The 26,876-nt window shown below is 39.4% G+C and overlaps 1 protein-coding gene across 1 annotated transcript in view; it reads left to right on the top strand.

The window, feature by feature from the left end:
- XRN2 (5'-3' exoribonuclease 2) overlaps positions 1–26,876 on the top strand; it is an 82,652-nt gene that overhangs the window by 25,154 nt on the left and 30,622 nt on the right. The window contains exons 10-24 of the mRNA XM_065893367.1: positions 191–265; positions 352–485; positions 585–642; positions 726–833; positions 5,063–5,107; positions 7,107–7,238; positions 12,786–12,904; positions 16,044–16,179; positions 17,432–17,539; positions 17,641–17,730; positions 18,872–18,944; positions 23,002–23,085; positions 24,119–24,216; positions 24,847–24,926; positions 26,166–26,222. Coding sequence (XP_065749439.1) covers positions 191–265; positions 352–485; positions 585–642; positions 726–833; positions 5,063–5,107; positions 7,107–7,238; positions 12,786–12,904; positions 16,044–16,179; positions 17,432–17,539; positions 17,641–17,730; positions 18,872–18,944; positions 23,002–23,085; positions 24,119–24,216; positions 24,847–24,926; positions 26,166–26,222 — 1,397 coding nt within the window. The remainder of the gene's footprint in view (positions 1–190; positions 266–351; positions 486–584; positions 643–725; positions 834–5,062; positions 5,108–7,106; positions 7,239–12,785; positions 12,905–16,043; positions 16,180–17,431; positions 17,540–17,640; positions 17,731–18,871; positions 18,945–23,001; positions 23,086–24,118; positions 24,217–24,846; positions 24,927–26,165; positions 26,223–26,876) is intronic.

Here is a 26,876-nt window from a genome sequence, read left to right on the forward strand (position 1 = left end):
TCCCTGGTCTAGGTCTGATTGAGGTTAGGGGTAATTTTTATTTTTAAAATGGTTTGGTGAGTTCTTTTTTATTTAATACTTGTAATATTAAAGTGAGTCTTGCTTTAGAAAAAGCCATAATGTTTGTGTGGGTGGAGAAAATTCCAGGGTTCAGAGTAGATGTGTTGAGTCTTCATCCCCTTTCTTGCAGCACGATGAACTGGCGGACAGTCTTCCTTGTGCAGAAGGAGAGTTTATCTTCCTTCGCCTCAGTGTTCTTCGTGAGGTATGTAGCAGTGACTCTTGGCATCGGGCCACTAAACCAGGGTGCCTTTTCATGGCTTTAATGGCAACGTTCCTTCTTGGTTGCAGTATTTGGAAAGAGAGCTCACCATGGCCAGCCTGCCATTCACATTTGATGTTGAGAGGAGCATTGATGACTGGGTCTTCATGTGCTTCTTTGTGGGAAATGACTTCCTTCCTCACCTGCCGTCCTTAGAGATTAGGTATGTGTGTTTGTGTCGGTCTTCAAACTGTTGTTTTAGCCTTCTTGCCTTTACAGTGCACGCTGGTCCTAATACATAATGTTTGTTTCCTGGTGGCAGGGAAGGTGCAATTGACCGTTTGGTTAACATATACAAAAATGTGGTACACAAAACTGGGGTAAGTTCACTCTTGAATAATTTCAAAACAGAAGTATTTGCTTTTATAAGAAGATCATTTTACATGTATTTTATCACTTACAGGGTTACCTTACAGAAAGTGGTTATGTCAATCTGCAGAGAGTACAGATGATCATGTTAGCAGTTGGTGAAGTTGAGGATAGCATTTTTAAAAAGAGAAAGGATGATGAGGTAAAGTGTTTCTATTGCAGTAGCTAAATTGCTCCTGTCTCTAATAGGCTGTGATGATCCTGTGATTGTCCTTTTAACCTCTTTGAGTGCGCTGTTAAATCACTGTAGTGTATCAAACACCAATGTAATCACGAGTGGTCAGTGCTTTGATGATTTTATAAAGGCTGTGATGCTTGCTGTGTGGAACTATGTACTGCACCCTGTGTGAGTTGCATTGCAATTTCTTCTCTCTTAATCTTAATTAAGGTATAAATCCAAACACCTGTCCAATCAATAGGACATGAAATGAGGGTTCCAAAGCTAGAAGAATGCTGGAATTGAACTAGTGTGTTTTATAGGCACTGTTTATGCTCTGGACCTAGGAACTCTGTACTGTGGTGGCAGAGTATCGGGGGTCTGGGTGGGATTACATCAGTCAAGGCAGGTGGTTGCAGCTCTGTGTAAGAAACGTAGACATAAAAGAAGGAAATAAAGTCACAAAGCACCCGGGAATTAGTTACCTGTGATAGGGTGAGTGCTTAGGTGAGAAGTCCAGGTTTCTGGCTGGGGTAGTTGGGAATTTGCTGGTGCCATTCACCAAGGTAGCAAGCCCCAGGGGTAGAGCAGGATGGGGTGGGGATAAGGTAGAAGTGAATTTCGTTTTGGAGGTACTGAGTTTGAGGGGCCACAGGACACCTGAGAGGAGAAAAGTCCATGAACCAATTAGATGGATATATGTAGAGCGCAGGTCATAAGTCTTTTGAAAGGAGATTTGAGAACTATTGGCATGTGGGAGATACCTCCCATCATGAGTGTGAACTTGATGTCCCTGGAAGCTCATATAGAGTGAAAGTGCCTCCATCAGGAACCTTGAGGAGTGTGGACGTTTAAGGAGAAGGCGGGGCCGGGGGAGGAGGTCCCTAGAGAGAGGAGAAGCCTTCCTGCTGCCTGAGGTGTCAGAGCGGGACGGACAGGCCCCTAGTCTTCAGCCAGGGCTTGAGATGCCCTCGGGAGCTGAGGGCTGGAGGGGCAGCAGCCTGGAGGCAGAGTGGGCTGGAGGATGACCGTGGGGAGTTGCCAGGGAGACCAGCAGTGGATAAAATGAGCAGAGAGCAAGTGGAGGAGAACGCTTAGAAACTGGTTTTCTACAAGTCACATGGCTCTTGTGAGCAAATAGCAACATATCACTACCTTGCTTCACGATTTCCTAACAGGTTAAAACATGTCATTGTCTCTGACAAGATTTTATGTTCTCTTCAATTTTGTGTACTGTAGTTAGGGGCCTCTTCTTTAGAACTTTGGGTACCATTTTGTGTAACAGTGAGTGGACTGTAGGCATTCTTTCAAAGCCTTTGGTATTTGATAATCTTCACATGTAAAATTCAGATAACTAACTTTGGGATATCAAATGTCTACCAGAACAGCCGTTTTTAACTAAGTCTTCAACAATTACAGTGGCTCCACTTGAACTGCTGCCATTTTGCTTAAGGAATAAACTATATATACTGTGTACTACTTGGTGTAAAAATCTCATGTTAGACAAGTCCCTTGAGGTGGCTTTAGCAGATTCTGTACTATTAAATATTGATGGTATTTGGCATTAGAATTGGATGTATAGGATTTGATAGACTCCAAAGTGCTTCAGATTTAAGTATGTCATGTGGTTTCCAGCTGGCCTGGCAGAGAGGGCGTTTTACAGCTTTGGATCTTTTTTGGTGTCCTTGACATCATATGATGTCTGTTAGCATGGTTGGGCATTGGGGAAATTAATGAACCCTCGGAAATTCAATATAAAAGTGTCTGGCTCACTTGGTGGGGAAGTATCTGGGGAATTCAATATAAAAGTATCTAGGGAAGTGTGTCCACGGCTTTTGCCAGATTTCCAGAGGAATTCATAGCACACAAAAAGATTAAAGATCAGTAAGGTCCGTCCAGGTGGACTTGTTCTGCTTACGCAGCCACGTCCCTTAAAAATAGCAAAATAGATAGTAGAATAGGAATACATCAATATTTGTTATTAAAATTGAACAGTTAGGTCAGAAATGTATAGTTTTTATTTAATGAGTTTTGATGTTTGCCTTTCATCTTGCAAATGTTCATTTATTCAGCAAATATTTCTTGTTTACCGTGTGTCAGGTAGTATTCTGAGCGTTACTGATACAACAAAAAATGAAGCAAAAAAGCAGACGAAATTTCTGACCTCATGGAGCTAACATTCTTCCGGTGGAAATGGACGATCAACACAAAAACAAAGTGTAGTGTGCAGGGTGTTAGAGAGTGCTAAGTGCCATGAAGGAAACTAAAGCAGGGCAGGAAGTGCCTGGGGAGGTTGCAACCCTAGAAAAGGTGGCTGGAGAAGGCCTCACTGACGGATGGCTTTGAGGAAAGACCTGAAGGATGTGAGGGAGCGAGCCAGGCAGATGTGTGCGGAAAGAACATTTCAGACAGGGAACAGTCCGTGCGAAGGCTCTAGGGCAGGAGCATACGCAGGATGTTTAGAACAGCGAGGAGCCAGGAGCCACTGTGGTGGGAGCAGAGGAAGCAAAGGGAAGCGAGTAGAAGAGGTCAGAAAGACGATGGATCTGGTAGAGCCCTCTAGGTCACTGACAGGACTTCAGCTTTCAGTCTGCATCATTTAAGCATAAAAGTGACAAAGATCTGACACATACTGTAAAGCCGTCACTGTGGCTGCTGTATGGAGGTAAAGGCAGAAGCAGTGAGCCCAGTTAAGAGGCTCCTTTGCAGTAATCCAGGGGAGCCAGCATGGTGGCAGTGAAGGTGAGAATAGGTGGCTGGATTCTGAACGTATGTTGAAGCAGGAACCAATGGGGGATGAAATCCTAGGTGTGAGAGAAGGAAAGGTGTCAAGAATGACTCTAAGGCATTTTTTCTGAGCAGATGAAAGACGGTCTGGTCTGAGCAGCTGTGATGAGAAGACTGGGAGGTGCAGGGCTGCGGGTGGGGTTCTGTTTTGGACACGTCAAGCTTGAGACGTGAGGGTGGGGGTGTTGAGTTGGGAGAGGCTCTGGCTGGAGAGTCATGAGACGAGAGGATTCCTTCTGTGAGCGCAGGGAAGTGGGGAGGTCCAAGTATCGGGCCCGGAGGGGCACCAGCGTTACAGGGACAGCGTGGGGGCTGGGAGGCTGTTGAGTGAAGGCAGCAGCAGGAGTGAAAGAACCAGGTGAGTGTGGTGTCCTGGCAGCCCAGTGCAGAGGGCACCATTCCAGAAGGAGGAGTCGTGGTCAGATAAGAGACGTTTCCTTAACAACAGGGGCAAAGCTTCATCAGAGAAGTGGGTGGTGTTCACGTCTTAGGAGGTTTGCAGGAGTAGGTCCCCATGTATCCAGCATTCAGCCCCTCCTGCAGAAAGCACAAAGCTCACATCTCGTTAGGTGTCCTGTTGTGGGTGGAAGTGCTGCGAGTAGGGTGACAGTATAGTACCTGCCGTGGTCACCTTAGCTGTCGTTTCAGTGCCTGGACACTCAACAGAAATGCAGGCGTGGGAGGAGTGCTTTCTGGGGAAAGGGGGCCTTTGAGTGGCTCACTTGGGGGAGCCACTAGTTGAAACTATGGCTACATTTTGAAAATGAGTGGAGGGAAGAATCAAGGCAGACTGGACACTTTCCTGTGAATTTAACTGGCCCAGAATAAACAGTATAGACATCTGAATTTTCTTCCTTCTTTCATTAGGTCGACTTATTGCAATCTTGGTGGGTAGTGTTTGCATAGAGCCCCACTGCTCTCTTTACCCACTTGTGCCACACATGTGACAGCGCTAGAAACTGTCCAGCCCTTTTTAGGCAATAGAGGCCCATTATTAAATTGTCGTGTTGATTTTTAAAAATTGTCATCTTCATTATTAACTATCTTCAGCTACAGCTTAAAAAATTGTTTTCTTACTTATGTGTATCTTCTCCATTATTGGCAGCCTGTTCACTCCAGGGAAAAACCAAGGGTCCTTGTCATGACTCTTGCATTCTTTCCTGAAATGATGTTAAAAACTACCTGAAAAAAAATTTGAGGAACATTTTAAATTGTATCTAAACTCAATTTAGAATGCTCTCTATCCATCTGCAGTTCTGATAAGCAGCACTTTGAACACACAGTCCATTGCCTGGTTTAATTATGTACCTAGGTTTCTGGGGTCTTCCTTTAAAACTTTAATTGTCTCCCGAATCATTCCTGGTAATGTTTAACTCTTACATTTTTGTGTAATTATTTGACAGAATATGTGGATTTTATACTTTTAGGACAGTTTTAGAAGACGACAGAAAGAAAAAAGAAAGAGAATGAAGGTGAGTTTTAGCTAATATCATAAGACTGGCAATGGTATCAGTTTACGATTTGGGAGGAAGATGTTCATTACAATAGCTCTTTATTCCTTACGGGCTGGGAGTTGGTTAGGGATGTGGCGCCCACCCAGCTGCCTTCCTGCCTGGTATTGATTTTAAAGAAGTCCTTTCTAGGCTCTCTGGAGTCTGAAGGGAAACACTTGATGGGCAGGAGGGGGCAGGTTGCATTTAGCTGTTTAAGAGGTTTTTTTTTACAATAATCAGATATTGTTTTTGTAATAAAAGCAGTCAACCCTTTGTTTCCCCTTACAAGTCACTATACTCTGTCTATATCTTTGTCAGGTTAATCTTCCTAGAACAAGATACCCATAGCTTTGTTGTTTCTCTGCTCGGAAGTCACCATACTCCTTAGTCCCCTCAGAATCCAGTTCTCTCTCAGTCTGCCTTGCAGAGTGCACCGTGGCCTGGTTGAATTCTGGCCGCCAGCCCTTCCCCTGCTGTCCTCTAAATACACCATGTTGCTCCTGACCCAGAGCCTTGGCCCCCTTTGGCTGCTCCAGAAGATTCCTACTCCAAGCCCCGCACACCTTGCCTTCTCCACGGCCTCCCTTGCTGCCTCTGCTTGTGGTCCAGGTTGAGCAGTCCTTTCCTTTATCTCTGGTGAATGTTGTCTTCCTTCCTGGATTTTAAATTCATGGAGTTGAGGGACTGCCTCTTTTTTTTTTTTTTTTTAAATTCTATTTATTTTTTTAAATTTATTTTTGACTGTGTTGGGTCTTCGTTTCTGTGTGAAGGCTTTCTCTAGTTGCGGCAAGTGGGGGCCACTCCTCATCGCGGTGCGTGGGCCTCTCACTATCGCGGCCTCTCTTGTTGCGGAGCACAGGCTCCAGACACGCAGGCTCAGTAATTGTGGCTCATGGGGCCAGCTGCTCCGCGGCATGTGGGATCTTCCCAGACCAGGGCTCGAACCCATGTCCCCTGCATTGGCAGGCAGATTCTCAACCACTGCGCCACCAGGGAAGCCCCGGGACTGCCTCTTATTATCATATTTTATTGGATTTGAGCAATTTCAGGAACCCAGAAGGGAGTAGAGTAATTTATTGTTGCAGGTAGTTGCAAACCACTTAGATTGGGAGGAGCATATTTGGTTTCTACTTTATTTTTTTTTCCTTTTTTTAATTAATTAAAAAAATCGAGGTATATTTGATGTATAATATTATATAATCAGGTGATTAGAGTATATTATGTACAGTATAGTATATATAATAGTGATTCACACTTTTTAAAGGTTATATTCTATTTACAGTTATTATAAAATATTGGCCATATTCCCTGTGTTGTACATTATATCCTTGTAGCTTATTTATTTTATATATAATAGTTTGTACCATATATTATTATTTCCTTTCAGTCAATGTCTGTTTTTAAAACATCTGTTTATCAGTCAGCCACAACCGTCACCTAGTATAGCTATAGCTATAGTATAGCTGTAATTAATTGGCAATAAAGAGTTAAATTCTAGCAAGGTGAAGGGTAAATAAAAGCTGTATTTCCTGAGTAGAAGTCAAACTCTTGACTTATTTTTTTTACCGTTAAGGTAAATGTTATAGTTATTTATTATTTGTTATTTTTATTTGCCTATAATTACGTCTTGAATGTGTTCAGAAATTGTAAGTAAATGTAGTAGAACAGCCTAATGAGACTTGAACAGTTCCACAGAGTGGAACTGCAAGTGACGGGCATTCTCAAACTCCACGTGTATATACCAGAACAGTGAATTATATGTACTTTTAGAGCAGAGTTACTATTACAAACGGTTGTTTACAGGGTAAGTTACCATTATATCAAAGTGTAGACAACCCTGTCATGTTAACAGAAATCCATTTCGTCTTTTAAGTGCTTACGGTGGGGACTCTTTCTATTGCCCTCTTTTCTTCCTGTCATCTAACTGTGTTGTGATTTAATTTTAATTTCTACATTCATTTATTTCCATGTATGTTAGAGAGATCAACCATCTTTCTCTCCTGGTGGAATATTAACCCCTCATGCCCTTGGTTCAAGAAACTCACCAGGATCTCAAGTAGCCCATAATCCGAGACAAGCAGCCTATGAAATGAGGATGCAGAATAACTCTGTAAGTGACTCACTTTTATGTAGCTTTGAAGGGTGGTGACTTATCAGATGCCCCTGTAGTTGTGTGTGAATTTGATCATTTAGCCTGGGGTTGTTTTGTTTGATAGTTTTTCTCAATTTCTTTTGCCTTGAGAGATATTTTTAATTCTATTAAATTCTTTATCAATATGAAAATATCTAAATGATGTGGAAAGAAAGAAAATGCATGTAAATACAGTTGGCTAAGTGGCTGCAGTGTCTCTGTAATGCACATGGGCCACAGTGCTTCCCTCTTCCCCCAAAGGTACAGTGGTGATGGTGCTAGAAGCATGAGGGGACATCCAAATGTCTCACGTCTCTGGCGTGAGAGACAAGGGAGGGTTTTGCTGCCTAATTTCCCCTTTCCTTCCAGGGATCAGTTATGGGCATTTTGCAGAATGGTATTCCTTAGTCTGTTAAATACAGGTACTCCTTACTGCCTGAGCTTCACTCTCCAACTCAGTCATAGAATAGATCCGAGCATGTGTTTTAAGGTAGTTCTCACTACCGAACTCAGAATGGATTTGCCTCATGGTATCCCTCCTTATTTGAACTTTGTAATCCAAGCTGCATGAGCAGATCATTTCAGCCAGCAAGGCTTTACTCTGTCCATTAGCTTCCTGTTGTATTGACAGAAGACCAAGAGCTTAGCACATGGCAAGACAGCAAGCAGGGGTGAGGGAATAGACCATGAACTAACACACACATACAGCAGATAAAGCTATTGCTTATTTCAGGCTAGTAGGCATGAGAGAGAGAGAGTTTTGTAAAGGGAGGAAAGGTACTATGTAAACTTTTACTATGATAGATGCAAGGAAATTGCATAAGTTTGGATATTTAAGTTTTATTTTTCTATTAGTTATCCTATTGATGATAAAATCCCTTTTTATAGGGCAATCCTGTATGTGGAATTTTTGCCATATCAAGAGACTGATTGAATTTATATTCCCATAAATTCACAATTAGAAGTTTTAGGACCTTAGATTTGGAATTTGAGAAATGAGGTTTTGCATCTCCCAAGAGAAGAAGCCTGCCTTTCTATTGTGTTTTTTTTGTTCTGTTTGAGTTTTGTTTTCTTTTTTTAATTTTTATTTTATACTGGAGTATATAGTTGATTAACAGTGTTCTGGGACTTCCCTGGTGGCGCAGTGGTTAAGAATCCACCTACCAATGCAGGGGACACGGGTTCGAGCCCTGGTCCGGGAAGATCCCACATGCCGCGGAGCAACTAAGCCCGTGCGCCACAATGGCTGAGCCTGTGCTCTAGAGTCCCTGAGCCACAACTACGGAGCCCACGTGCTGCAACTACTGAAGCCCATGCACCTAGAGCCCGTGCTCCACAACAAGAGAAGCCACCGCAATGAGAAGCCCGCTCACTGCAACAAAGAGTGGCCCCCACTCGACGCAACCAGAGAAAACCCGCATGCAGCAATGAATACCCAATGCAGCCAAAATAAATTAGTTAAAAAACAAAACAAAACAAAAAAAACAATGTTCTGTTAGTTTCAGGTGTACAGCAAAATGATTCACTTATATATAGTTGGCCAAAAAGTTCCTTTGGTTTTTAAGTAAAAATAAAAGCACGTTTTTAATTTTCACCAAGAACTTTATTGAGCAACGTTATTCACCGTTTTGTTCCACTACCTTCTGCCATTTTTCAGGCAACTTTATAATTCCATCTTCCCAAAACTTTTTATCTTTTTGAGCAAAGAACTGTTCCAGGTGCCTTTTACAGCCTTCCAGGGAATTGAAATTTTTTCCATTAAGAGAATTTTGTAAAGACCAAAATAAATGGAAATCCACAGGTGCAATGTCTGAAGAGAGCGGATGACTCAGAACTTCCCAGCCAAGTTGTAATAGTTTTTGCCTGGTCATCAAAGAAACATGCGGTCTTGCGTTATCCTGATGGAAGATTATGCATTTTCTGTCTGTTTTCCGGATGCTTTTCGTCAAGTGCTGCTTTCATTTGATCTAATTGGGAGCAGTATATGTTGGAATTAATCGTTTGATTTTCCGGAAGGAGCTCATAATGGAGGACTCCCTTCCAATCCCACCACATACACAACATCACCTTCTTTGGATGAAGACTGGCCTTTGGTGTGGTTGGTGGTGGTTCATTTCACTTGCGCCACAATCTCTTCTGTTCCACATTATTGTACAGTGTCCACTTTTCATCACCCATCACGATTTGTTTTAAAAACGGAACGTTTTCCTCACGTTTCAGTAGAGAATCACATGTGGAAATACAGTCAAGAAGGTTTTTTTCACTTAATTTATGTGGAACCCAAACATCAAAGCGATTCACATAACCAAGCTGGTGCAAATGATTTTCAACGCTTGATTTGGATATTTTGAGTATGTCAGCTATCTCCCGTATGGTATAACATTGACTGTTCTCAGTTAATGTCTCGATTTGATCTCTGTCAACTTCAACTGGTCTACACGACTGTGGAGCATCGTCCAGCGAGAAATCTCCAGCATGAAACTTCGCAAACCACTTTTGACACATTCGATCAGTCACGGCACCTTCTCCATACGCTGCACAAATCTTTTTTTTGCGTTTCAGTTGTGTTTTTACCTTTCTTGAAATAATAAAGCGTAATATGCCAAAAATGTTGCTTTTTTTCTTCCATCTTCAATATTAAAATGGCTACACAAAAATTCACCAATCTTGATGTTTTTTTTAAAATGCACACTGATGTGACAGCTGTCTCAATACAATCTAAGAAAATTGTTTCGGATTTCCCTGGTGGTCCAGTGGTTAAGAATCTGCTTGCCAGTGCAGGGGACACGGGTTCGATCCCTGGTCCAGGAAGATCCCACATGCTGCGGGGCAGCTAAGCCTGTGCGCCACAACTACTGATCCCACGCTCTAGAGCCCACAAGGTGCAACTACTGAGCTCATGTGCCACAACCGTTGAAGACCACATGCTCTGGGGCCCGCGTGCTGCAACTACTGAAGCCTGCGCACCTGGAGCCTGTGCTCCGCAACAGGAGAAGCCACTGCAGTGAGAAGCCCACGCACCGCAAAGAAGAGTAGCCCCCCCCCCCCCCCCCCCCCGCTCACCGGAACTAGAGAAAGCTGTGTGCAGCAACAAAGACCCAACGTAGCCATAAAAAAGAAAAGAAAATTGTTTCAAATGAAGTTAAAGACAACTGAGCGCTACTAGAGCCATCTTAATGGAAAAAGACCAACAAACGTTTTGGCCAGACGTATACATGTACATGTATCTATTTTTGATTTTTTTTTTCTTATACAGAGTGAGATGTGGAGGGTCAGTGAAAGGGATTGCAGTGAGACACTTGAGTAGAACAGAAAAAGCTGCTGTCCATCATTTAAGATCATAGTGACTACAGTCCCCACAGAGTGGAACTGAAAGTGACTGGCATTCTCAAACACCATATTGATGATATGATAGAATGCTTTTTTCTTAATGTCAGGGAGGCAGTAGGTTTAAACTTTGTCACCTGTGATTGCCCTGAGAAGGATTGCAGTATTACAGTCAGGCTCCACAGAACCAGATCCACTGTTGATTAGTAACGTCTCCCATGGGAGTGAGAGTGGGGAGGTTGGTGTTTATGTTGCTTATTTGATCCTGTATTAATTCCTCGACACATTTATTTCTTTTGGAGTCTTTGCAAAGAGGGATTTTCATCTAGAATGTTCTGAATTTAAAGTAATCATGAAGCCATATTACCAGTTCAGTTAAAGATGGCCTTTAAAGTTATTGAGCTTTGCTCTTTTGGTGTGTTTTTGTTTATATTTGTTTATTGATTTTTTTGAGCTGTTTGGGCGTGTTAGTCTGCAGTACTTGACCAATGTCTGCTGACGGTGAACATTGTCAGTGTTTTATCAGACGGCTTCTGTTTCTTCATAAATATGTGTTTTTAATTTTTGCATTCTGAAGTATGATTTCATTATATCTGCAGCCATTCTCAATTAACAGAATATGATTACAAAACAGCATTTAAAAAAATTTTTATGACTTGTTATGAATCTGGTAAGTTTAAGAAGGAATCCTTTTGTTGGTAGAGGGAGAGGAGAAAAGAGCAGTGAGGGGGTTAGCATTAAAGAGCAGACACCCGCCTTTCATGTTTTCCTTGAAGGTATATTATTTTTGTTATCTAAAGATGGAATTTATATTTTGTCAATTTGGGAAAGTTTGCTTTTTACCCAACTTCCCTTCATAATTTAATCCAAATGGATTAGTGTGGGGTTTAAAAATAAAAGTGATGACTTAGTGAGTCAGGTGTACTATTGATCTTTCACATGTGGTGTTTCGTTTAATCCCTGCAGTAATCTGTGAAGATAGAGAACGGTAGCATCCCCATTTCAAGTTGAGGCTGACAGGTTAAATAAATTGCCCAAGGCCATACACTGAGAAAGGCTGGTTTGGTATTTCAAACTCAGGTCTGTCTGGCTGAAAATACCCATCTCATTTTCCCAGTGCAACAGTGCCTTCCTGGATTTATTTTTTTACTGGGTTTTGTGAGGGGTTTCGGACAGTATTGGCCATACGGTATCATGAGTAAAATTGATACTATACGTTTTTAAAAGGAAAGTGTTATAAGCTCTGTGTGAAATATAATTTTGCTTTGTTGTAACAAACTTTCTTAGCCTGTGGTGTGAACTGCCTTTATGCTAATTATAGTATCAACAAAATAGCCTCCTGAGCTCTCAATTTAAAAAATTCTATTTACTCAAAATATCTAATATATTGTGAATAATAGAACAAAACCTTTACTATGAAAACCTTTCTTGCCACTTACGTTTTTGGTCATTTAACGTAAAACTAAAGTTGCAGAAGACTTTAATTTTTTAGTTAAAATACTGTAGGGTGTGCCTATCTTCATTGAGTTAAGTACAAAGGGAAGAGATAATACTGAATTTAAAGTGGTATCCAAGTCTTTGAAATACTAATAAGATGTGCATTTTTCTAAGATGACCAATAGATTTTTATTTGTACATTGAATTTTAAAACAGTGTATGTAAAATAATTTAACAGTTATCTGGCAGAGCCTTATTACTAAACTGTTGCTTTCCAGAGTGGTTATACTAGGTTGAACACATACCATTTAACTTCATTTTCGCCAGCTTGACTATTTTATGTATTACTAATTTATTTATTTATCTTTCTCCCCCTTTACCGTTTTGCTGTTTGATTGGTGGACAGTGATCGTGAATTCATAAGATCAGCGAATCACCAAAGAAAATAAATATTTAAGTATTAATTTTTTAAATTTATAAAATTAAATTTTTCTTTTTTCTTCTGAAGCAGTTTTTACCCTAAGAATGTTCAGATTCTTTTGAGTTTAAGCATAGGAAGCTTGGTACCATATTACTCTTTTTTGGGGAAGTGCAGTAGGCCAAGATCAGTCTTTGTGCTTTCTAAATACGTTTACCAATATCTATTTAACAGCCTTAAAAAATGTATTACCGTGAAGCATGGTGGTAGTAGCAGTTGGATGTAACTTCTTATGTGAAATGAATAATTAAGTCCTTCCTCTCTAATGTCATAATTGTCTGCAGAGTCCTTCAGTGTCTCCTAACGCGAGTTTCACTTCTGATGGCTCCCCGTCTCCGAGAGGAGGAAGTAAGCGAAAAGCGGAAGACAGTGACAGTGAACCTGAGCCAGAGGATAACGTCAGGTGAAGCCATTTTTTGGTAGCACTTTGTTAACAAATTGCTGAAATAGAGGCGGTCTAATTAATGCTATTAGCTCAGAGCAGCAGTGCCTTCACATGCTTGCCTGTGATCTTTTTATCCACAAGTAATTAATGTGGAGGGTTAGAATAGTCAGTAATCCAGTGAGATGTGTAAGCTATAGCTGTTAAACCTAAGTATCTAGATTAGTATGCAGGTTTTCGTCCGCCAAGCCACTTTTCCCTGTGAGAGCAGGCGCTAGACGGGCTAGGCGTGAGGTGTTTAGCTCTGACTGTGTGATCCGAAGGTCACTGCGTGGAGATCACATTTTCAAGCTGCCTAACCCAGAAAGTTCAGTTACACTTGGATGCTTGATATGATTTGCTTTAATCTTCTTAGTTGAAAAGTTTCTTCCTCAAGATGAAATATGTAGAACTTATTTGGTTAAGAAATAAATATGTGTATTTTTAAAAAAACACAGACTTGTATATGCATAGTTATATTTCATGACAGAGGTTTCCCTGTAGCTGTATACTTAACATTTATTTTATTTTTTAAAAAGTATATTTATTTATTTATGGCTGCGTTGGGTCTTCGTTGCTACACGTGGGCGTGAGCGGGGGCTACTCTTCGTTGTGGTGGGCAGGCTTCTCACTGAGGTGGCTTCTCTTTGTTGCAGAGCACAGGCTCTAGGCCCACGGGCTTCAGTAGTTGTGGCACACAGGCTTCAGTAGTTGTGGCTCGTGGGCTCTAGAGCTCAGGCTCAGCAGTTGGGGCACATGGGCTTAGTTGCTCCATGGCATGTGGGATCTTCCCGGACCAGGGCTTGAACCCGAGTCCCCTGCATTGGCAGGTGGATTCTTAACCACTGTGCCACCAGGGAAGTCCCATACTTAATATTTATAATGGGAAACTTTGATTCTTTAATTTGTCCAGAAGTTGGAGATCATCATATAATAAGATTAACAGCCTCTCCTGTAATTAAATCTAGGTTTGAATCCTGGGCTCCAAGTGCAAAAGGCCAACAGTCTTAATAAATGTAACTCATTAAGAATTTAGCAAACATGATATAGTTCAGAGTTAAGCAAACAATGGTGGTCCATATCTCGTGCTTCTTATGTAGGATGTGGGTGGTGTGTTTATAATTAGAAATGTTCTTTGATGTTAGATTCTAATATCTGTGATGACTGGTCATTGAATATTTACCTGACCTGAGTTTTTATCCTCTGCTTCTATAACAATGGATTTCCTCTTAGAGTATCTTTTGTTTTACTCTGAGGTCATCATGATCAATACTAGCTTAATAGTAAACTTGATTTATTTAGTACTTTATTATTTAATTCAGGTGCTGGGGATAATCAAGGTAGAAATGCTTCTCAAGAAATGCTTGGGATTCTTAGCATTTATTTTGTTCATATTTTCTGTAAAATGGTCACAATCCACATCATGGATAGAGGATAGTTCTCCTGATTGATGTTCTGTGAATCCTTTGTGTATGCGGGAAATTAAAATGGGTAATGTGTGCGGGTTTCCCCCAGTATCCGAAAGTGGATGGGGCCTGTGAAACCTTTCAGAGCCGAAACCGCGTAAAGAAGGAGTTACCTTAGGTCACGTCTTGCTGCACAAAATAAATGGAGATAAAGCCCAGATGCTCACAGACACAGCCCACAGCTCTGGCGGCAGATGCTAAGACGCTGAGTGTGATTCTTGGGGAAGGGGCTGGCGGGGCCACTCCTGCTTCTGGGGTGCACGCTGAAAACAAACGTGCTAAACGAGATTCCCACTTTCTGCCTTTTTTTTTTTTTAAGCGAAATCTCTGCATTTCTTTCTATTAGAGAAAACAGGTATTAATGGGGGTCTTTTGTAAAAGCAAAGTGGTATAAAGTGAACTTTTGAAAAGCAGGGCATACCTGTATTCTGAAACATGACTGCAGTTAATTTGTAAGCTCTGGCACATGGTAGAAAATGGCCTTACTGTAGAATCATCTTGGTGTTCTTGATCTGTGCTGATTAAAAAAATTTTTTTTTAGCTTCTTTATGTTCCTTTAAGAAGATGTTTTCATCTCTTGGAGAATGAGAAATGAGTACTTTGTGGTTCTTCACATTGTATTTTCAGTGATTAATGATAACTTAGTGAATTAATTGACCTGCTTCTAAGTTTTACCAGAATATACATACATACATACATACATACGTGTGTACATGTGCATGCGTGTCCTTCCCTTCAACTCTTAGCTCAAAGAGGCCCAAGCACAGGGAGAGTAGGTTAGTTATACATATAATTTCTGCTTGGTTTCTAGATTATTCTTTTATAAATCACTTTTTACTTTTAAAAGAATTACCCATGCAAGTCTTTTTTCTTTTAAGTAATTTAATTGACTTTCTCTGTATAGTTTAAATATATTTTAACAAACTGAGGAACTTGAACTATATAAAAATATCTTCAGCAAATTTTAAAGTGTAGCTTTAGGGACTTCCCTGGTGGCGCAGTGGTTAAGAATCCGCCTGCCAATGCAGGGGACATGGGTTCGATCCCTGGCTTGGGAAGATCCCATATGCCGCGGAGCAGCTAAGTCTGTGCACCACAACTACTGAGCCTGCGCTCTAGAGCCCAAGAGCCACAACTACTGAGCCCACGTGCCGCAACTACTGAAGCCTGCGAGCTCTAGAGCCTGTGCTCCGCAACAAGAGAAGCCACCGCAATGACAAGCTCACGTCGCAACTAGAGAAAGTTCGCGTGCAGCACCGAAGACCCAATGCAGCCAAAAAGTTAATTTAAAAAAAAAAAAAGTAGTTTTAGAATTATTCCGCAATCAAAAAGCATGTAAAACAGTATGAAAATTCGAGCAAACAAGTGTTCTGTATCTACTTTAGCATAAGTAATTATTCTTCTTTTAAATGTAGTTTTATAATGCTCTTACTGGAATCCGTGTTTGAGTTTTTGATGTTTAACTCTCTTTAAGTTGGTAATAAATCCTGTGAAAGTGGACTTTTTAGAAATAGTTAAATGAAACCGTGTTTGTTAGCATTACTGTTTAATTCATTTACATTTCACCTGGACATTATATATAAATTGATTTGGTGATAAACAGGTAGACAGTTACCATATTAATTCAGCATACACTGGCTTTGCCTGGTTTGTAGGTTATGGGAAGCTGGTTGGAAACAGCGGTACTACAAGAACAAATTTGATGTTGATGCAGCTGATGAGAAATTCCGACGTAAAGTTGTGCAGTCTTACGTTGAAGGACTCTGCTGGGTTCTTCGATATTATTACCAGGTACAAAGAGAATATTTTCCTCTAAACCTCTAGTTAGTCATTTTAGGAACATAATTTCTATAATAATGTGTATTACTGAGCTGTATTCTGAGATTAAACCTAGACTTCTTTTTAAGCTTCCTATTTAGAAATTCATTACTTTGAATAATATTTGTTTCTAAAGCTCCTTAGGTGTTAATATATAAACAAAGCTATTTTTTTGCTGTGTCAAAAGATTTCAACACCAGGGAGTATGGTTGAGTATACTTTGTCTTTCAAATGACTAAAGTGTAGTGTTTTTTTAATTGGAATAAAAAAATAAGTGAGGAACTAATAGATAGTCACTAAATGACTGAACAAAGGACAAAGCCTGGAAAATACTATTAAGAATTAGAAAGGAATTTGAATGATACCATTTCCTCCGTATAAGGTAGTGATGTTACTTGAAGTGCTTTCTAATTGGAGTCATCTGTATCTGACTTAAAGCCTTTGATAATTGGGATGCCAGATTGATGAGAGGTTAGGTAGACATGGGGATTGTAACACAGATAGTTAATATCTGGTTTTGTGCTCGGAGAGTGAAGCAAGTTCAGTTTGGTGTGATCTGAAATTAGTAAGTAGAAAGTAATTTAATGTGCTGAGTATCAACTATAAAATATTTTAATTTCATGTTTTACTCCTACCAAGATTTTAATTCACCAGGCACAGAGTGAAAACATATATCAGGAAGACTTCTTTTTTCTATGAGTATAACTTGTTTCCGTTTTGATGGGCTTACTTAAATATTTTTATAATGAAGATAAAGTTTTCCCTGAAAATATAGGGAATAGTAAGATGAAGCTTTTGCCTGTTTTACTGTCAATCACAGTGAAGTCCCTTCCTCACCTGTAGGCTCAGTAAGTGTCAGCTGCAGCTGCTCTTCATTTTATTTGATGATGGCAGCTCTAGAGTTGAAAGAAATGCCACCAAACACATTATAAGGATAAAAATCTTCACCAAATTGTGTTTGTGAATATAAAGTTTGGTATTAACTACTGATTATTAAAGGTGTTTTGCTGTATTTTTTAAATCAAGGGGCCATTGATATGAAGTAAAAAGTTCAGATTTAATCAAAATAACTTACGACTCATGGAAAAACTTAATGCATGGAATATATACTAGAAGTTGTGTTTTATAAATAGAATATATAGGTTAACAGTCTAATTTTTATTTGTTTTTTTCTGTGTATATCATTAACATAGATTTTTGGGTTTGCTGTTTTTAATGATTGCAGGGTTGTGCGTCCTGGAAGTGGTATTATCCATTCCATTATGCACCATTCGCTTCAGACTTTGAAGGTATTGCAGATATGGCTTCTGATTTTGAGAAGGGTACCAAACCGGTAAGCTTAACTATTTAGAGCCATAAAATTTATAGAATTTTGGCTTAGATAAAAACTGTGTGTTGTATGCTAAAGTTTTTTTTTTTTTTTCTTTTTTACAGTTTAAACCACTGGAACAACTTATGGGGGTTTTTCCAGCTGCAAGTGGTAACTTTCTACCTCCATCATGGCGGAAGCTCATGAGTGATCCCGTGAGTCTTTTAGTATTTTGAGTGTGTTGGTAACTGGATTTTTGTCATACATTTTACCAACATTAGCCACAATTCGTCTTGCATCTCATAGTTAAGAGAGTGAAGTGCAGGAAAAAAAGTAAAAGTATTTGAGTTCTGTATATTTTTCACCACTTTATTCTTTTTCTGCTTTCCTTGGCCATCAGGACCCAACTTAGTAAAAAGAAAATCATTTGTGTTTGGGAGAAATTCTTAGAACAGTTTTTTTATTCTCAGCCTACCTGTAAGCTATTATTTTTGGTTGTTCCAGCCTGTGTGGTGGCTGCTAGAGCTAAGGCTGGCCCGCTTGAAATCCCCTCCCAGCTGGTTTTGTGGGCGAGGAGTGAGACCCAGCTGGGAGGTGGGGTAAGTAAGCTCTTCACTCTACACCGGGTCCACAGCTGTCTGCTTTAAAATTCCTCTATAATTATGCCTTTTTTCCCCTCTTTTAAAATATAATTGTTGGGGCTTCCCTGGTGGCGCAGTGGTTAAGAATCTGCCTGCCAATGCAGGGAACACGGGTTCGAGCCCTGGTCCAGGAAGATCCCACATGCCGTGGAGCAACGAAGCCCGTGTGCCACAACTACCGAGCCTGTGCTCTAGAGCCCGTGCTCTGCAACAAGAGGAGCCACCGCAATGAGAAGCCCGTGCACCGCAAAGAAGAGTACCTGTTTGCCGCAACTAGAGAAAGCCGTGTGCAGCAACGAAGACCCAACACAGCCAAAAATAAATAAATGTATTAGTTAATTTTGTTTCACTAGACCTGCAATTTAAAGAATACTTTTTTGTGTGTGTGGTACGCGGGCCTCTCACTGTTGTGGCCTCTCCCGTTGCGGAGCACAGGCTCCGGACGCGCAGGCTCAGCAGCCATGGCTCACGGGCACAGCCGCTCCACAGCATGTGGGATCTTCCCGGACCAGGGCACGAACCCGTGTCGCCTGCATCGGCAGGCGGACTCTCAACCACAGCGCCACCAGGAAAGCCCAAGGAATGCCATTTTTAAAAGGAAAGGACGCTCATTTTCTTATCAGGCATGATAACGTGATCAAATGTTATGTCCAATTCTTTGTAACAGAAATATGTGACTTCACTTTTTGAATCTTTACTTGTCTTCCTGGTATAGGATTCTAGTATAATTGACTTCTACCCAGAAGATTTTGCTGTTGATTTGAATGGGAAGAAGTATGCATGGCAAGGTAAAATTTAGACATTATTCCTTTTCGTTAAAATAATTTTCTCTTGGTAAAACTGTGCACAAACGTGATTTATGGGATGAAAGAATTTCTATATTTTGCCATCCAAACTGGGATTAGCAATGATTGATATTTTAATAGTCACACTGTGGTAAACAATAAATGGGTTGAAATACATTAATCATATTTTTTATCTCCTTTGTGATTAATTAACGGGACTTGGGACTTGCTCCTTTCAGTCACTGACGCCTTGTGGGATTGCTGAGCAACGTAGAAACATGAGAGTATCCATGTAGAGATTGACTTACATTCAGTGGAAACTTTTGAAAAATGTATTAGAAATTTAGTTTACATACTTAACATTAATCATACTTAAAGTTTATTTCTTATTTATGTGTATATTATTTTCTCATTCCATTCTTTTCACAGACTTTGTAGAAAGAATGGCAGTAAAAATTAGTACTAAATGTAAGGTGATATTTCCCACTCAAAAAATGTGTGATGACAGTAAAACACAAGAATGCCTCTCACACAGTAAGCCAATTGTTGCTTCACACCAAAGTCCCTTTCAGCAAATCATTTTAACCTCTTCTTCCACCATATATTTTTCTAGAATGATAAGCATGTTTGGTAATACCATGCTTTCATTCTTTTTCCCTGATTATTCTCTGGGGTACAGAGACCAGTAAAATAACTCAAAGAGAACTGTGGAGGAAAAGAGGAATAAATAATAATTTACCAATTGAAATAATTATGAGATTTTAGGGTTGACTTTTGATTTATGTAGTAACAGGAATTTCATATTACTTTAACAGAATGATAGTGGGAAGTGCAACCCGTTGATTGGGGCTGTGCAAGTGTTGTACTCTGTGGGCATATTGTGTTATAGGTAAAAAGATTGGGGACTTAGGTTGTTTTTGAAGATGCTTTGTAGAAGAGTCACATAGAGGGAGAGGAGGCATAGGAGAACAGGAAGTAGTAAAGTAAAAATAAGTAAAGTTATTTATGTAAGTGTTCGTTAAATGAATAAGTAAGTATATAAACATGCAGGTGACTTGCTGCCTATCATTGTAGTATAAATTGTCTAGAGGAAAAGTAAGGCAGTGCACATCAGTTAGTTTCTCCACACCCTTGCCAATATTTATTTGGTTTTTTGATAGTAGCCATCTGGATGGGTGTGAAGTGGTATCTCACTGTGGTTTTGATTTTTCATTTCCCTAATGATTAATTATGTTGGTCATTTCTTTTTTCATGTGCTTATTAGCTATTTGTGTATCTTGTTTTGGAAAATTGTCTTTTCAGGTCCTTTGCCCGTTTTTGAATTGGGTTTTTGTTGTTTTATTATAGGTGTACTTTATGTATTATTGATTTTGATGAAGTCCAATTTTTGTTGGACTATTTTGTTGTTGTTGCCTTTGCTTTTGGTGTCTAAGAAATCACTGCCAAATCCAGTGTCACGAAGCTTGCTCCCTACATTTTCTTCTAAGAGTTTTATAGTTCTGGCTCTTACATTTAGGACATTCAGCCATTTTGAGTTAATTTTTGTATGTGGTGTAATGTAAGGGTCCAACTTCATTCTTTTGCATGTGGATATCCGTTTTCCCACCACCGGTTGTTGGAGAGACTGCCCTTTCCCCACTGAGTGGTCTTGGCACCCTTGTTGAAAATCATTTGAGTGCGTATGATGGTTTATTTCTGGGCTGTTTATTCCATTGGTCAGAATGTCCGTCTTATGCCAGCACCATACTGTTTTAATTACTGTAGCTTTGTAGTCAGTTTTGAAATCAGGAGATGTGAGTCCTCCAACTTTATTTTTCTTTTTAAAGATTCTTTTGGCTGTCTGGGGTCCCTTAAGATTCCAGATGAATTTTAGCATGGGTTTAAACTCAGACCTTTAATATTTTTATATTTTATATAAATATTTTCATTTATTAGACTCTGTAGCAAGAACATACCTTTCTTGAGGTAAAATTTACTACTGTTAGGAGATGTAGTTTTTTCTCCATACATATCTTTAAATCGTATGGAAAGTAATGATGATACTTAGTTAAGTTCTTGCCTAAGTTGAGTACATCTTAAAGTGATAGATGATAAAATGTATCTGGGTATTTTTCCAATATTTATTGACCATGCGTACTTACAATTATTATATATAATAATATAGCGTAGGGCTTTCCTGATTCCTCAGCGGTTGAGAATCTGCCTGCTAATGCAGGGGACATGGGTTTGAGCCCTGGTCTGGGAGGATCCCACATGCCGCGGAGCAACTAGGCCCGTGAGCCACAACTACTGAGCCTGTGTGTCTGGAGCCTGTGCTCCGCAGCAAGAGAGGCCGCGATAGTGAGAGGCCCGCGCACCGCGATGAAGAGTGGCCCCTGCTTGCCACAACTAGAGAAAGCCCTCGCACAGAAACGAAGACCCAACACAGCAAAAATAAATAGATTAATTAATAAACTCCTACCTCCAACATCTTCTTTAAAAAATATATATATAGCATAGATATTTCGAATGCTGTGTATTTTATATATGAACAGAGAATTTAAGTAATTTGATCAGAGTCACACAGTGTCAGAACTAAGATCTGAACCCAGAGAGTCTGACCACTGTGTTTAACTAAATATTACCACCATTTGGGCTGCCTCTGGACTGTTGAGAGGTTTAAATGAACCAAAGCATGTAACATAGGAAATAGGTGCTCAGAAAAAAGTAGCTGCTGCTGCTGTCATTTTTACTATCAGCTCATTCTCAAGCACTACCACTGTCACACCTGGGTGTAAGGCGTTCCTTCCTCCCTTGGCCAGTAGGGCTCGTTCGTTACTTGTTAACCATATGGCTGTCATTAGCACTGCAAGTTGCTTACTGTTTGGAATTAGCTTCTGGAGTTGATATTGTAGGAAAGTCTTTCTGATAATTTGTTTAGATCCTAAATCTAGTAGGTAGAAAACGAAAGCTAGATAGTGTTGTAGTTTTTCATGTTATAACTTTTGTTAAGTGAATGACTAATTACCACTTGAACAACTTTGTAAGTTTTTTCCATCTAAGTGTTTACCAGCTTTTTAGGCCCCATAAAATTCACACTAGAAGTTAGTATTCTCCTTAACTAGGTCTAGGTATTCTCCTTACTTGTAGTACAATTGAAGACGTTTCCTAACTTTGAAAATATGGTAGCTAAATAATTAATGACAACTTTGGAAACCTTTCATTTCTCATCATTTTAAAGGGAAAAAATCACAAATACAGCAGTTTTGAGTGGCAGTAGTTTCAAAATTATTTAGCTTTATTTAACATTTCTCTTTGCTATTTATCTTAAAATTCTTATTTGGCCAAAATACTATTTTTACTGTATACAGCAGCACTTATTATGCTTCAATAACTTCGTATATTTTTCTAGTAATAGATCTCGTATTACTGGTGTGTTTCTTTGAAGATTATGCACATGGGTCCAGATAAAGCAATGATCTCAATTCTAGCACACTCCAGGGGACAATTTTCAACCTGAAAATAATCTGTTCTACCCGCCCCTAAAATTTAAGCAAACAAGTGTCTAAAATTTTTGTGTGTATAAGTTAATTATTAGGTCTTAAAATATAACAGAATATTATGCAATTTTAGAGCTGCAAGAGTCATTTCAAGTATTCTAGTTAAACAGAACTTCTGAGTATTTTTGTTGAATGATCTCTGTACAAAAGAAGAAACCAAGGTCCTAAAAAGATGAAAGGATGAACCCAAGCCTTTGGGAGATTGACTGGTTTGCCCGAGGGCATCTAGTAAGGAGGGCGAGAACAGAGAGAGGCTGGTGTATAGGTGGCCACTTGTTCATTTAATTTAAAATTTTTATTATCACAGAGTTAAGATCAAACATGGTTTTCCATATGAGCCATTTTAAGGGTGGGAAATTTGGAATTTTTTCTTCTACATTTGAATTTTGGCTAAAGATTAGAGTTCAGTTCCCAAATGTTTTTATATTAGCAGGGATATTCTACTAGAAATGTTCATTTGGACCAGTTGGAATTTAGGTGACCCTAATAGCTGGGCGGTTGGTGTGCGTTTATGTCCCCAGGTGTGGCTCTGTTGCCGTTCGTGGATGAGCGAAGACTGCGAGCTGCCCTGGAAGAGGTGTACCCGGACCTCACCCCTGAAGAGAGTAAGGCCAATGCCCCACTCAGGCAGCAGTGAGTCTGTGGGACACAGACTTCACGTTTCCTTATAAAATTAGACCTTTTGGGCTTCCCTGGTGGCGCAGTTGTTGAGAGTCCGCCTGCCGATGCAGGGGACACGGGTTCGTGCCCCGGTCTGGGAAGATCCCACATGCCGCAGAGCGGCTGGGCCCATGAGCCATGGCCGCTGAGCCTGCGCGTCTGGAGCCTGTGCTCCGCAGCGGGAGAGGCCCGCGTACCGCAAAAAAAAAAAAAAATTAGACCTTTTTTTTTCATTTGTGAATTTTTCACAAAGGGGGCAAAATCACTGATTTTACTTCTTTGTAACAAAAGTTAAATTTGTTTCTTAAAATTTATTATCTGTAAATTGAATAGTAAATGAAACTTTTAAGTTATAAGTATTAGATTTCCTCCATCTCCCTTCTTCCCTTCCTCCTCCCCTACCCCCCAAATAACAATAACTTTGCTTGAAGGTTAAGTTGAGTCAAAAGCATTTGCTCTCAGAGTGTTAACTTGAAATGTTATTTTTCACAAAAAGTGGGATTTTGTCATTAATACTGACAGTTAAAATATTGGGAAATTGCAAGGCTGGGCTCAATTGGAAAATTTATTTAATACCAGTGTAACAAACCTATAGAAATAATATCTCCATCAACCATCCTTAGGATAATTTTTGTTCTCAGATGATAAAATTAGTGTTTCCTCAGAGAATGTTTGTTTCTTATAATAAGAAATTGAGTTCTGTATAAATAAGAAAACTCTGACCCTTATCTTGCAATCCCATAATAATTCAGGTATATTTTAGTAATTTTTTTTGATAGTCATTGATTTTTGAAACCTTATCATCAAAGTTTTTTTTCTTCTGCAGAGACATACCACCTATTTAGACCTATTGTTAAATTATTTTTCACAGACTTGAAGTTTTTAAAATTTAGATGCATCTTTTAATTTTGTTGTCATAAAAATTGCTCTTGCAGATATAATTGTTTGATCCTTATTCTTTTCCTACTTTCCCCCCAGCTAGAAGAAACAGTCTTGGAGGCGATGTCTTATTTGTGGGGAAACATCACCCACTGCACGACTTCCTTTTAGAGCTGTACAAGACAGGTTCCACAGAGGTACGGTCCCCCTTCCAACATGAAGTGTTTTTAAACAGTATATTTATTTGGTTAATTAATCAGGAATACCCTTTTTAAATTTGGTAAAATATAAACATGATTTACCATTTTAAGCATTTTTAAGTGTGTAATTCTGTGTCATTAAGACCATGTACAAAGTTGTGCAACTGCCGCCAACTGTCCGTTTCCAGAACTTCATCTTCCCCATCAGAAACTCTGTACCCATTAAACAACATTAAACACTGCCTCTCCATCCTCCCCTCCTCCCAGCCTCTGGTAACCTCTCTTCTTCTTTCTGACTCTATGAATTTGTCTAATCTTGATACCTCACGTAAGTCGCATCATATAGTAGTATTTGTCCTCTTGTGTCTGGCTCACTTGGCTTAGCATAGTTTTTCAAGGTTCAGCCATCTTGTGTCAGAATTTCCTTCCTTTTATGGTTGAATAGTATTCCATTGTGTGTATACGCTACATTTTGTTTATCCACTCATCTGTTGATGGGGACTTCAGTGGTTTCCACCTTTTAGCTGTTAGGAATGTTACTCCTGTGAACGTTGACGAACAAGCATATGTTTTAGTCCCTGCTTTCCAATCTTTTGGGTGTATAATCAGGGCTGTGTTTTTCCACAGTCAGTGGATGTACCACCTGAACTATGCCATGGGATTCAAGGAAAGTTTTCTTTGGATGAAGAAGCCATTCTTCCAGATCAGTAAGTATTCATTGTATATAATTGAAGCGATTGGGAGGATGTATAGTTAGCATTTTTACTTTGTTGCCTAAATGTTTTATTTTCTAGTAATAATGAGAAAGTAGTGAGAAAACAAAACAACAGAATACCCCTGGACTAAAAAAAGACTTGGGGTCAAAGCCCAGCTCTTGGGGCAATCCACAAGGTCAAACCTATTTTCATAATAATACTAAGGTGTTATGATGCTGTTTGCCTTTCTCTTTTCCTCCCTTGAGTGTATGGTGGAGTTTTCCAGAGGCTAAATGTAGTGTGATACCTCAAGAGATTGAATCAGAAGCGGATAACAGAATCCAGCTATTAAGATAGATACTAAGACATGTATTAAAGAAAGTTAAAACAGTAACATTCTTCTCATTTGTTTTTGTTTTGCTTTGTAAAATATAGTGTTTTTTCATCAAAATGTTATATAAATTAATGGTAGGTTTATTACTAAATTGTCTTATTAGGTTTTCAATAATAGGTTTATTAGTATTATCTTTAAATTAGTGTTTAAAAAATTTCTTAGTTTTAATTTTTAATAGGTAAATATTGACAGATATAACCAACACGAACAGAAGTTCTTTGGGGTCCTCAATTGATAAGAGTGTAAAGGGGCTCTGAGATCAGAGTTTGAGAACTGCTGCTCAAGGGTGTATAGATCCAGGAATAGAATTGCGGGTCATAAAATATGTGTATCTTCATCTTTGCTAGATAATATCAGGGGGTTTTCCAAAGTGATTACACTATTTTATAATCTCTGTCAGTTTGTGAGAGATCCTATTGCTCTGTTCTTGTAAACTCTTGGGATTGTCACGACCTTACTTTTTGTCAATTTGGTGGATGCTTGTTGGGATCTTGTGGTTGACAGTTGTATTTCTCTGATTACTAATGAAATTGAATGCCATATGGTATATCTCTTAACTATTTGGTTTTCCTCATTTATGAAGTACCTGTTGTGTTTTTCTGTTATCTGTCCCCCCACCTCCCCCTTTTTGGTTTGTAGGTATTCTTTACAAATTCTGATAAAAGCCCTTTGCCCATTGTTTTCTGTTAGTGAGATTACAAGCAAAGAAGACAAGGCCCTTTTTTAAAGATATATACGATTATATTGTTTTGCTGGTGCATTTTAACGATTCCTCAGAAACATAGCAACATCTTGCTTCCACTTATCCAAAAGGTTACGATTCACAAATAGATGGTTCTTCTCTTGTTTCTTTTTAGAATAGTATGTTCTCCTGTTCCCATGTTAAGGGATCTGACACAGAACGCTGCGATCAGGTAAGTTTCTCCAAACTGCTGACATTTGCCCAGAATGCAGCTCTGAACTTGCAGATAAGTTTAAGAAGACTGGTTCACCAGGAAATGGTAGCTGTTATTCCAGCAGTGCTTTGAGATTGGAGAGTCCCTGTGTTGCAGACCTCCTAGTAGAGCCTCTTGACTTTAAATTATGTATATTGTTAAGGTTACTGATTTAACAAGCTTGCTTCTCTGCTTTCTGGTTTCCCCTAACAACCTCTGATTCTTCCTGGATTAGAAAAGTGGGAGGTAGAAAGTAGGAGTTTCCAGGAGTAGTTTGCTGTGTATGTGCAAACAGACCTCTTCACCCCAGAGGCCCACACAGATTCACCGTATTGTAAGACTGTTTATTACATTTATGGTCGTGGCCCTGCTGAGTTTAAAAACAAAACTGTTAATATACTTTATTTTGGTTAAGATGAGATAGATGAATTTGTGGAATTTTTTAATCAACAATTTAAAACTTAAGGGGCTAATTTCTGCTATCTGGAAAACGTATACTTCATTTCTTCAATGGTGACAGCATTTTCTACTGAGTATGTAAAATATAGCTATTTAGATAAAAATCAAACTTACTACTCATTTATGTAACTGTTGTATGTAGTTACTAATCTTGATGGCAGGGTTTATGTTTTT

Source organism: Phocoena phocoena, chromosome 15 (genome assembly GCF_963924675.1).
Source record: "Phocoena phocoena chromosome 15, mPhoPho1.1, whole genome shotgun sequence".
Lineage (NCBI taxonomy): Eukaryota > Metazoa > Chordata > Mammalia > Artiodactyla > Phocoenidae > Phocoena > Phocoena phocoena.